A 13,011-nucleotide genomic window follows, 5' to 3' on the forward strand; every position below is an offset into this window, starting at 1 on the left:
AGAAGCTCAGTGCACATAAACCAGTTTCAAAATGGCTGAAACTGGTTTAAGATAAACCTGGTTGAATGTAATATTAGTCTTAATTGATTTGGGTCAAACCAGTTTATGGAACTTGTCCCAGATCCATTCCTGGTTCAAATCAAATCACAGTCCCTCAACATCCCAGCCTGCTTTGCAGCCCTAGGCTGGGATGTGCTGTCTGCTCCAGAAAGCAGGGCTGGCCCCACCCCGCTGCTCCCTAGCTCAGGGGTGGGCAATTATTTCTGGCGGAGGGCCGCTTACTGAGTTTTGGCAAGCTGTCAAGGGCTGCATGGGTAGCCCCGCCCCTTGATAGGTGCCCCGCCCCTGGTTGCCACCTCGGAACCAGAAGTCCCACCCCCTTACCCCCAACCTTTGCCACCAGAAGTCCCTTCCCTTACCCCCAGAAATACTCCTTTCAGCAAGGGGTTTTGCCATCTCAGAACCAGAAAAATACCCAATTATATTCTGAAAATCAAATATCTACAACATTCATTCGATTTCAAAAAATATTTTTGTACTGATTTACATGCATTTGTGTAGTGTACACAGAGGTGATTGCACAATAGTTTAAAATGAAGTCTTACTCTTGTATACTGGGGGGAGGCATGCGTGTGTGTGTAGGTTTTGTGGTGAGGTGGATAGGTGTGGGGTGATGGAGCTTGTGGGTGTGTGGGGAGTTAAACACCCCCTCCCTTGCTCAAATGTACTGCTGGCTGCAACTGAACTACAAATCCCAGAGGCACATGGAAGTAGGAAAAAGTGATGAGCAACTCTGCAGAGTCCTGCTGCTGTAAATCTGGACTGCCAATCCCAGAGACCTTGGGGCAGCAGGCAGAGGAAGTGAACACACAGTCAGAGCGCCGTGCTCTAGTGCCCCCTGGCCTTTAGCCTGAGCCACTGCAGGCATGTGGCTGCATTTCCTGAATTAAAGGTCTGTTCATTTCTGTTTCAATTTCATCTGTGCAGCTCAGACTAACCTGAAAAGACTGAATCGATTCAGCCTTGGGCTTTTTGACTGTCTGTACCTAGCTCTGGAGCATACAGAAAAAGAGGGCTTATAAACACAGGGCATGTCTACACGAGACACTATGTCACTGTACCAAAGAGCAACAGCGATGTAGCTCATTGCTACGGCAACACAGCATCTGTGGGCACAAACCATGATGCCAACGCTACTGCGCAATAGGGTCGGAAATGAATTGTGCGCTGCTGGGACTGCATGGTAACAGCAGTTACACAGTAACAACTGTGCGGTTGGGGACACATGTAGCCCACACAGTATCAAGTCCCACAGACAGTGTACCTAAATCCTCTCTCAAATTCTAAAGTGCTTCCCCTGCTCATGGGCATTTACATCCTGCTCTGCTCCCATACAGACACAGACAGATGGACAGACAGACCAACCGACCCAGAATTTTTTTTGGCAAATATCATTTCCCCCCTTTTTATTATACAAAATATTTTACAGTTAAAATTTTCCCAAACAAAATCATATACAGATATTTATAATTAACAAGATCAGTTACAGAGTGGGAGAAGGACTATTTGCACAAAAAGAAAAAGAAACAATTTTTCCTTGATCATCTGTCATTAAATCTTGACCTGCCAGTGCAGCCTGGTATCAGCCAGGGTGATTTCATGTCTAGCCGGCATATCCCTAGATATATGCAGCCTAGAGTTCTCCTCTCCCCACTGTGGTTTCAGAGCCTCCCCCACCATCTCAGCAAGAGCAAAGCCAAATATGACACACTAAACAGGATACCAGGATCAATACCGAGCACCTGGAAAAGGAGGGGAAGGGAGGGAGGGGAATCCACAAAATTCCTAAAGTGACTGCCCTCCATGTACACAACCTGGAGTCAAAACTCTTGTTTTCTCAGCTGGGAAAAAAAAAAATCAGGGTTATCAGTCCCCACAGCAGGCAGAATTGCAGCAAGCCAAAGCAGCACACAATGACCCAGTGCTACTAGCAGGCAGTCTGCTTGAAAGGATTATCACAATAGGGTCTCATGTGAGCAGCTGGTGCCAGTGGGGATTTATTAGAAGGTAATGCTGCAAGCTTTGTGTCATAGGGTCTCTTTTAAGAAGTGAACACAGGATAAAGATCCTAATTCCCAAGCCAGGGACAGATACACATGAGAAGATGGTGCCACATGAGCTGCTCACTGATGCTTAGGTCATAAGATGCAAGGTGGGAAAAAGTTATACTCTGCTGTAGGACATCCTACAAAAATGGCAGCCAATAATTTGCCTCAGCAGAGCAAAGGGAAGATATGAAGAGGAGATATGCATGAGCCTTAATCAATTTTTCCCTCCCAAGGAATATCACTGCTAGACTGGGCCCATCCTGCATTCACAGGGGAGCCCATCCCCGAGTCATTGCTGGAGGCCAAAGGCCTGGAGCAGGGTGGGGAGGTCCCGGGCATCGGCTGCCCCATACAGGTCACTTTGGCCCAGCATGGAGAGGGCCATGCGGAGGGTGCTCCAGATGTTGTCGGACATGGCACCCTGCTGGCCCCGTGGGCCCCGGCTCTTTTGCTGCATGTGCAAGGCCTCCAAGAAGTGCTCCACTGCCTCCCTGCCAGGCGAGAGAGAAGATACATATCTACTCCAGCTGAAGGTGTGTATGTCACATCCCCAGGCAAACAGAATTCACCACGTCTTGTCTCCAGACTGCCCAATGATCATCCATCACATTGCCCAACATCAGACCCTTCACAACAGATGTAGCCAATACCCATGCTGTAACAGTGCATCTCAACAGCCCCAGGCTAAATCCCAAGCAGAGCATAGGGAGTTACCCCTGCAGATCCTGTCTATAGAGAGAGGCTGAGATTTGAAGCTGCTGCCTGATCCTGATGCTGGCAAGCCAGGTCAGATGGCACTTGGCTCCTAGGGCAGAATATGTCAACAGAACTGCTCTGCTCTCCTTCCCCTTTTGCCAAAGCTGAGGATTATCCTGCTCCCAAAGGCACCACCTGGCAGCATTACTGTGGCTTCCCCAGTGGCCTCACTCTGCTGCCCAACCCACCAATAGGTTCCAGTGGGTGCTCGAGTTATAGTGGACCTGGCTACCTCATCCCCCAATTCCCTACCTCCTCTCATTGTCACTCACCGATGGGCCCCCAGGTTGATGCAGCTAATGCCCAGGTTGTAGCGGGAGCGGATGTAGCCTGGCTGCAGCTCCAGAGCCTGGCGATAGGCAGCCCACAGCTCCTTCACCCCCTTTCCCATCAGCCTCTTCACTCCTATTCCCATTGGCCAGGGTGGCACCCAGCTTGTTCCACAAAAGGTGATCCTGGAAGAGGCAGCAGGAAGCAAGCAATGAGGTCATCAGTTCCTCTCTCCCTTTGCCCAGTGAGCCTGTCCTTTCCCAATCCCACCACCCCCTTCCCTTTCACCCCAAACCACTCTCTCTCCCTTGACTTGCCCATCACTCCCATCTCACCCACCACTTCAGGTTAGTCTGTTCTTCACACCACAAGCCTTCCTACTCAGGGCCCCAGCCTCCACCACCTTCCCCTAGCATGCACCAATCATGCCACCCACAACAGCCTCAGCTCTACTTTGCTCCCTTACATTGGGGCGTGCACTTAATGCCGCACTGAAGCAGTCCACAGCCTTCTCATACTCGCCACTCAGGTTGAAGAGGACACCCAGGCCACATTGCACATCAGGGTCCACGGCTGATGGGTTAAGGTGTACAGCTGCCAGGAACAGCTCTTTCACCTCCATGAAAAGTGAACTGAGGTCAGAGAACAAAGGAGGTCACATGCTGAAGAGTGTACGCTGCTCCCTCCATATCCTCTTTCCCAAGGGTGACCTCTTTATGAGCCCAGCTATAAGGCCTATTAAAATACTGGGACCAGCACAGGAATATCCCTTTCCTCCCCCAGACTCACTCAGTCAGCAGTGAGCCCAGGACACGTCTGGAGTGCCCCAAACCTGTCCCCAAGCTGCTCCCATCAGAGTCCTTTCCCACCAGGTGAGCATAGGTAGGGCTATGGTGCAACCAATCACGCAAGGTCTCGCACGCCTGCTTTTGCAGAGACTCGTTCGTAAAGCTGACAGCCAAGGCCATGAGTGCTGTGAGGTTCCCAGGCTGCAGCTCCAGGCACCTGCAGGACACAGAAAGAAGTAGAGGAAGAAAGAGCACAGTATTAATGTATGTGAAAATACGGATGAAACACCTTGCTGACCTTTTAACAGCTCTTCTCCAAAACCCTTTGGAGCTTAAAAAGCTGAACAGTGGGTGCATCTATACATGTTATTATGCTATTAATGAAAATTAATAGTACTTTTAGTGCTACTAGTAAAATACTGCACAGTAAGCCTTCCCCAGGAGCACATCTACACATGCTCCCTGTTGGGAGCAGATTTGCTCCCATCTTGCTCAGCCCCCCATTCAGCAGCCAGGGGGAGCTCCAGACCCCCTGCCCCCAGGTGCTAGCCCAGGGGATGGCAAGGGGCATGGGGCCAGTCCCAATGCTCACGAGGCCAGAAAAGCTCTGCTGGCTGCAGCAACAGCTGTCTCCTGGACCTGTGCACATTGGGAAGGGACCTGATGGCACTAAGCCAGGAGACAGCTGCAGCTGCAGCAGACGGAGCTCTCCTGGTCCTGTGCCCATTGGGACACACAGTTACCAGAAAGCCCCCAGCTAGATGGAGCTTCACTTTCCAGCAGGGGGTTCACTGGGAGATGTCCTGGATATGGGGCAGCTGCCAGTGAGCCTCCTGCCAGGCGGGAGGGCATGGGGCTTGCTGACAACTGCCTTGCTTGGTGTGGAGCTGGTTGCTCTGGGGAGCAGGCGGGGGCTGGGTTCCCAGCCCCAACTCGCTCTCCAGAGCTCCCAGCCAGGAGCTGAGCAGTGCCAGGACCAGAGACAGAGAGCTATCTGTCCAATGGGGCCCCCTGCTGCCTAGGCTAACCGGGAGCAAATTTGCTTCCAGTCAGCATCTACAAATGCAGTTCTGCACAGTAACTACTGTAGTAGCCTAATTTACTATAAGTAAATGCCCCGTATGTGTAGACGGTGACACTTTATTGTGCAGTAGATTAGTCTACTGCACAGTAAAGTGTTTCATGTAGACACGCCCAGAAAGTCTCAGCTTCCAGCTGGGTGAGAAAGCAGCATTTTACAGTAGCCAATAGATCACTGGGATTTTATCCTTCCAAGTCTCTACTGGGTACATGGTAAAGCACCAAAACTTTGTTTTGAGTACAGCAATCATAAGATGCGTTACAGGTGTCCAGCTAACCAGCCATCTTCACAAGTTACTCACCGTCTGAGGGCGCTGATGGCTAAGAGCTCCTGTTCATTCTCTGCTTGGGTTGTTCCCAGGTACTGCCAAGCCTGACAAAGACACAGACATGTGACTTCCTCAGATCAAGATGTTGGGAAGTCCTAATATCCTGAACTCCTTGGGACTGGGTGTATCCCTACATTCTTCCGCACAGATAAACTGATCTCAGAAGTGATTCAGTCTGATCATAATGATTAGCATGTCAGGGAGAGTGGAGCTGTGAGTAACCACTAGGCAATAAACCTTTCTTTCTCTAACCATCTTTGGGCTAGATGTTCTGCCAGTCTGATGCAAATAGCTCAGGCTTCCCACCTTCACAGCAATTATCCTCAGGTTCACATTTATTTAGCTCATACACACCAGAAAACTGAACTACCAACACCATTCAACAGCACCCAGCTTTGACACCAAAATGGGTCTCATCCACATACTAATTCAATCTGATATTGCTTCCCCTGGGAAGTGAAACAGGCTCCAAGAGGTAGGATACCTGGGGCAGGCCTGTTCTCTCTGCTCCACTCACCTCCATGTGGTCAGGTTTCTGTTGTGCTGCAGCCTCAAAGAGCAGGACAGCATTGGGGAGGTCACCCTCCTCCAGGCGCTTCAACCCCTCTTCAAATGCCTGTGGATGATCCCTCATGGGATTGTCTTCCTCAAACTGGTAGCCCTGCCAAGGAGAACAAATATGGAGTTAGCACTGCATGGAGGAAACAGGTGCATCAGGGATTATGTTCAGCTAGTACATGCCATACAGCATGTCTATAGATCAGCACTTCTGTAAGTCCCTCATTCTCCTGTCCCACCCATCAGTATCAAATGGTCTTAGACACTGTACTGGCCCCCTCCCCCTGTATGTGCAGCAGCTAGTGCTGCAGTGAAAGCAAAAAGCCAGCTCAGAGCAGAAGTGGGTGCAGCAATTTATTGTCCAGCTCCTTCCCTCCCCAACCAGACTCAGTTTGGAGACCTTTCAGCTCTGAAAGCCCTCAGGATTGGGAGAGGAGTGTCAGTTGCAGGGTGTGTGTGGTGAGAGTGAGCACAAACCATCGTACTTCAGGGACCTGCACCAATTGGGAAGTGCAGAAAGGGAAGGTATGTGCCGCAAGAAGCACTAGCATTAACTAGTATTGGACAAGAACTGGCTTGTATTTCCAGAAATAGGAGAAGCACCAATGGCAGGCAGGGTTTCAGCAAGTACAGATGGCTGGCTTTTTTTTTTTTTAATCTGACCTTTGGTCAAGGCTACTGACAGACAGAGGCTAGCAACAGCAGGCTTCCCCACAACATTTGTACCTGAAGAAGAGACGGGCAATGAAACACATGGCCTACTCCATGAAGTCCAGTGAAGGGAGCCCAACAACGTCACAATGCTGGGGCCCATAGCCTCTGTCGCTCATTACCTTGTCATAGGAGGAGGCGGCAAGGTCCTCATAGTCTGAGAGCCAGGGATGAGCTTCTGCATCTCGCTTGGCCATCTCCTCCCACTCTGCCTGGAGCTTGTCCCAGAAATCAACGTCCGACTGTAGAAAAAAGGAGGAGGATGCAAATGTTAAAGAGCACCATTCTGCTAAGCAACCTTCACATATCCCCCACATCCCTTCTCTCAAGATCTCAGTCCCTCATCTCTCCCTGACATGCATATAATGGCTCAAAACTGAACAAGCCCCTTAATGCTTTCTTAGTGCCCTGACCACTCCCCTCCAGCTTTACCTCAACAGCACTCTTGGCCTGCTCAAATTCTGTATCAAGAGCCGACACGCTCCCAGACCCCGTGAACTGATCCACCCAGGCATCAGAAGCCCCCTAGAGGAGAGGGAATAAAACATAACTTTGAAATTGCAAAAATGAAAAGCAATGCATCTCTGCCAGCAGCAAAAGGTGTTCAAAGACCTCTCCTGTCTCACCGCCAGAAAGTACTAAGTGTGCATGGTCAGTGCAAGGGACCAGACTTCCCAAATTATCCCACCTACCCAGACACTACCATGAGGAAGGTCACACTGCTCAGATCATTCCCTGCTCCTAGCTAGGTACTGCTCTGGAGAACCTCATGCTCATGAAGACCCACCCCCAAGGCTGAGCATTAGTAGGGCACTGCTGATGAAGTCAACCTTGCTATTGTCCCTAGCTTTTCAACTGGGCATGGCTGCAAAGAAGTTTGCACCCCTGTGAGCATCTGGGTCTGGAGTCCTACCTGCTGCTGTATAAACTCAGCTGCCCACTGCTCTGCCTGATCCTGGTCTCTGGGGGTCAGAGTCACCTGATTAGCTTGGATCGACACCCTCCCGTCTCCGATCTGGCGGACAAACTTTAGGAACTGTGGCAAAAAATGAAATAAGGGTGGGCACTTGGGAGAAGCCTTAACCAACAATTCCCCCATCCACACATACCCCTCTTCACTAGGCAAATATGTGTTCCCCAAATCCAACAGAACCTACAAGGAGGGGAAAGAGGCCTATTTCAAGAAGGTTGTGGGGGAGGGGGCAGTCCTGCAAGCTCATCAGACCTCTCTCTCCAGAACTCAAAGAAAAGAGGAAGGGAGATACCAGATGGTAGAGGCTTCTCATCCCCCCCTCCCCAGCTGTCCCCACCCATACAGACATCTTTGTGGAGCTGCAGGACACTTCTTACCTCAGAATTGTTGAGTTTGGGGTCATCCACTTTAGAAAGGAAATCGATGGCAGTTTTCTTAAGATCATCTTCGGGCTGATACTCTTCATACCTGTGTCCACAGAGAGGAAGAGTCTTATGTGAGACTTAGCAGTGGCAGGCTCAAAGTTTATTCACACAATCAGACATTTTAAGGGACTTCAATGCTGCTGTAATGGTGGAGAATTTCAGATTTGCTTTTGGCCCCAAACTATTCACTATATCTATCAATGTGGAAGGAAAAAATATTGCTAGTTAATTACACAGATGACACCAAAAGTGGTATCGTTATTTCTCTCTAAGGACAAGTTAGTCATATCAACATGGATCACTTGGTGGGTGGGCCACATTCAAACACCGTGTTTCACAAGTGCCAAAAGCAAGTTCACACATCTAGGAATAAAGAACATTAGTCACAGATACCAAGTTAGGGGCAATACAGTGTGGTGAAAAACAGAAACCCTGAAAAGGGTGTAGGGTGATAGCTGACACACAACTCAAGGTGAGCTCCCAGGAATGGTGTTTAACTAACAGCTCTAATGTGATCATTCAATGTGTAAACAGCAGACTATCAAGTAGAAGTAGGGAAGTGATGTTACCTCTACAAATGGCATTAGTGGAATCACTACAGTATTAGTATATCTGGTTCTAGCATCCATACTTCATTAAAGTTTCTGAGAAAACACATTTCAGGCAACAGCCACAAGAATAACTTGAGATCTGGAAAACCTGCCTTGCATAGATTAATATAGCTCAATCATCTCTTTTAGAGAAAAGTGAAGAGGTGACTTGATCACGACCAATAAGTACCTACACACAGGAAGAAGATTTCTATAGAAGAGAGCTCTTTAATCAAGCAAAAGGTACAACAAACTCCACTAGCTGAAGCTAAAAGGACTTGAAATTTCAAAACAAAGTCAGACTTGAAACTAGATGGGATTTATCCCCCCCCCACCCAACAAGTGAAATAACTGCTGGAACAAAACTGGATAACTTTAAGTGATATCTGCCAGCTCAGCCAGGAGTTATTAGGCTTGATGTTAGAACCGCTGAGTACCTTGTGTAGAAGGACAGACTGGATAATCACAACAATCCCCTCCCTTGGGCTTTAATATCTAAGGAAGCTGGAACTCCATTTGAATTCTAAGGTAATTGAAGCTGCCAGTCTTGGGCAGGAAGACACTCTGTGTCTCATCTTTCTTTAACCAAACAGTTGAGCTATTTATTCTGGGTTAAGTAGTTAAGACTCAGAAGTACAGAGATTATGGTGGATTTTTGTCTCCTATCCACACATCACCCATCCTAGACAATAAAAGTGGATATGCTAGGGAAGAACAGAAACTCACCACTTATCTGCTAGTGACTGGTCTTCTGATTCCCCCAGCCACAACTTCTCCTCTGACTGCTCCAGATATTCTTCTGCCCACTTGGCAGGAGACTCAGACAGAGGGTCTACACAACAGATTGAAGGGTGAGGGAAGAGTGGGGAAAATAAGGTAAGACACAAACCACTATTCATAAAAATTTCACAGAAATTGGATTTTTTTTCAATTTGCATGCAGTAAGCAATATGGTCCAGGGAGTTTCATTAAGTGGTGGTATTTTCTAATTAATTCCATTTGTTTGTTTATTTTGAAATAAAATATATAATTGATTGACCAGCTACCAGATGGACACCAACCCCTTTATTATTTTTAAACCTGTTTTTGTATTTGCAAGAGTCTTGTCCCACAAGGGGTACAGCAGCAGAGTGGGCTGCTATGTAGGTCAGGGAAATTAGAAATGTATTGCAAATCTCTCACTCTTTAACAGAATCTGTCCAAAAAGCTTCAGAATTGTTAACTATGTAGGATACTTATGTCCCAATGGAATATTTAGGAATAAAGTCACCTAACACTGAGAAGCAGCCAACTCTGGGGCAGGGCATAACAGTTCTTGAGCCATCTCTCAACAGTCCATGATGGAGGGGATCTGGGTGATGAGAGGGAGGCTAAAGGACACATTCTATTCCCAGTCATTCTACATGCAGTCATTCTACCTTCACGTCAGTTCCATGGCTGAGGCGGTGGACAGACAGAAACTTTCTAGCCGGGAACAAGAAGTTCCCTCATTCCAGGCACAGAAACAATACATTTCTTTTGAAGTGGGAAAAGCAGATCCTCTTGCTAACCACTCCCCCGATCACAGAAACAGATGAACAGATTTGGCTGAGACATTCAAATCAATATTTGTCTTAGGGCAGGACCAAGTTGCATCAACTAAATAGGCTGCATTGAAGAGCTATGTGTACTCAAAGAGAGGTAGGGCTAGGCACTTCCTATGCCGGAAAGTTGTACTGGATTAGTTTAAATCATTTTAAAACCAATTGATTTAAACTGATATAAACTCAAACACACTTCTGGCATGTGAGCAGTTTACTTCACTTTAAGCTTAAGCCTGTTCCTAGAATCATAGAAAGTGAGGGTTGGAAGAGACCTCCAGAGGTCATCCAGTCCAACCCTGTGCTCAAAGCAGGACCATCCTAGACTATCCTCGAACCAGCCAAGGCTTTGTCTGACAAATCACCAAGGACGGCAATTCCACAGCCTTTCTGGGTAACAGGATCCAATGCTTTACTACCCTTCGTATGAGAAAAGCCTCAAAGCCTAGGATTAGACTGGATCTCAAGAACCATCTAGTCCAGCCTGTGGAGATGCAGAATTCACTGTTCCAAAGCCATTCTAGACAAACACCTATCCAGCCACTTCTTGTAAATCTTCTGTGAAAGATCACACGCCCTTTCTAGACAAGCTTGTTCCATTGCTCCGACCACAGTTATAAAACTTATCGGTTTTCTCAAGACTTGATCTGCATCTGCTTTGCTGTAGTTTAAGCCCACTGTCAAATGCTCTGCCCTCTGTGGCAAGGGAGAACAGTGTTCAAACTAAGCATACCAACTTCCTTCAACTTTTCCTTGCACAGATTGCTTTTTTCATCTTTACTGCTCACCTCTGGACCCTCTCCAGATTTTTATTTTTATTTTTTTACATCCTTCCCATAATATGTTACTTTGAAGCTGGGCATACTACCCCAGCTCAGGCCTATCTAGCAACAAACAGAGGGGTCCTGCATACACTGCTTTTGTGAATTCCACCCCAAAACTGTATTTGCTTATTTTTTTCTTTTTTAACAACACTGCGTTGCTGATTCAGGCTGAGCTTGTGATCCACTAGTAATCCCTTCAGCCCTCTCAGCAGTGCTCCTGCCAACATGGTTATCCCCCAATAGCTGGTTCAACTGGGGAATTGGGAGGTCATCTTTAGCATGAGCCCAGAACAAAGGTCAAACTCACACCTCTGAGTCCACAGCAAGATACCAACTGCTCTGCCACTCTGACCCCAAGAATTAAGTATTCATTTGTCAAGGATTTGAACTTGGATTTCCAATATTCTGCAACTCCCCTGACAACTGGATTGCAGTCAGTCTGTCAACTGACCAGCTTCTGTTGAAGTAAACCAAAATAAAACACTTGCACCAGAATAAGAGAGTGGCCAAAAAGGAATTTAACCCAAATTAGCAAAACAAGTGCAATTTCCTGCTTTAGGTTACACCAGTACAACTTTCCCATACAGATGAGGTGCTGATGCAGAAGCAGCCTGCTCCAAATACTGATCATGTCTTATGGGTGGGCTCATCTCACATTCAAAGGACATCATCATTGTGGGATCAGGGCAGAGGCACGCTATTGACCAACACCTCAACTCAGCTTCTCAAAAATGTGCCCTCACCTGTCACCTCTGCAATCAACTCCTGTGACCAGTCAGCCTCATTGTAATCTGGGGACCCATCAGCCGTAGCATCTGAGGTAGCCAGGAATTCCTGGGCCCAGTTCTCAGACAGAGCCAGGGCTGCCACACCTGGAGCTAGGGTAGAGAGAGAGGAAGAAGGGAAAGTTAAGTGATAAGACCCGTGTGTCCTATCCCCTGCTGGTGATTGGAGAAGACCTGGCTTCCTAATCCTCAGGCACCTTCTGCCCACATCCTCTTTCTGCTCCTATCAGGATATACCACTAGAGACCCAGAAAAGGCCCTGATATGCTTGACCCTTTCTTAGTCTCCCTCACCTCGCTGGGGGGCTTGGCGAAAACTTGACTGCTCAATCTCTTGCATCTCAGCCAGCAGATCATCCATCTTAAAGGTCTGGGGGACACGGGAGAGCAAGGGAGCACTTTGCTCCTGGAGGAATTCTGTAACCAGCTGCAAAAAAGAAAAAGAGAGTGCATGCATATGGGGATGGGAGGACAAACAGCAAAGGCTCTTGGATGAAGGAAGAAGGAAGGGAGAATGTGGGTGGGAGGTGGGGGACAAGAAGGACAGAACGAAAGGGAACAGAGAGAACATGGCTGCAAGAAAGGTCCTGGGTAGTGACACATGGCTACACTTACCTCATCTTCAGATGCCACTCCCAGAGGCTTGGACACCTACAGAAATGAGGGGGCAAGCAATTACTGCAAAGCATCGCCCTCTGCTGCCATCCCTCCTCCTCCCACCACCACCACCAGACTAACCAGTGCCTACCCCACCTGCAACCCAACCCAGCACGCGCGTCCCTTCCGTGTGATGAACAAAGCCACTCCCAGCACAGCCCACCTCCCTTGGACACCCCTTGCGGAGAGATGTCCTAGCCGGCATGATGGCAACCTCCTGCTTTCCAGGAACCCCCAAGGTGTTGGGAACAGATGCCCCTGCACCACCAGCCCAACACATCCCACAGCAGGGTGAGGGCCCAGGGCCACCCACCTGCACCCTGCAGCCCTACACCTGGGGTGGGAGCAGCCACCCTGTCGCAGCGCCTCCATCCTGTACCCGCGCTCCCTGCCAGGTGACGGCCCCCGCCTTGCCCCACTGCCCTGGCACTCACGGCGTCAGCGGGGCGCGCGGGGGGCCAAGCAGCGGGGCCTGGCAGCCCCTCCTGCCGCAGGGCCTTGTCCTGGGTGAAGTGCTCGGCCAGCTGCATGAGCGGGTTGGAGCCCCCGCACTCCGGCTCCACCAGCTCCCGCATCGC

General features: G+C 48.8%; 1 protein-coding gene across 1 annotated transcript; it reads right to left on the minus strand.

Annotated features, from left to right (window-relative positions):
* Window positions 1-939: 939 nt before the first annotated feature.
* PEX5 (peroxisomal biogenesis factor 5) lies at window positions 940-13,008 on the minus strand. The gene is given in 16 exon segments (XM_006037030.3): window positions 940-2,599; window positions 3,137-3,231; window positions 3,233-3,319; window positions 3,601-3,766; window positions 3,924-4,139; window positions 5,305-5,375; window positions 5,849-5,992; window positions 6,723-6,842; window positions 7,033-7,125; window positions 7,514-7,636; window positions 7,951-8,041; window positions 9,315-9,420; window positions 11,736-11,870; window positions 12,071-12,203; window positions 12,392-12,427; window positions 12,868-13,008. Coding segments are annotated over 16 exon segments (1,959 nt in total). The 3' UTR covers window positions 940-2,397.
* Between the last annotated feature and the right edge of the window lie 3 nt (window positions 13,009-13,011).

This window comes from Alligator sinensis, unplaced genomic scaffold (assembly GCF_000455745.1).
Source record: "Alligator sinensis unplaced genomic scaffold, ASM45574v1 scaffold1800_1, whole genome shotgun sequence".
NCBI lineage: Eukaryota > Metazoa > Chordata > Crocodylia > Alligatoridae > Alligator > Alligator sinensis.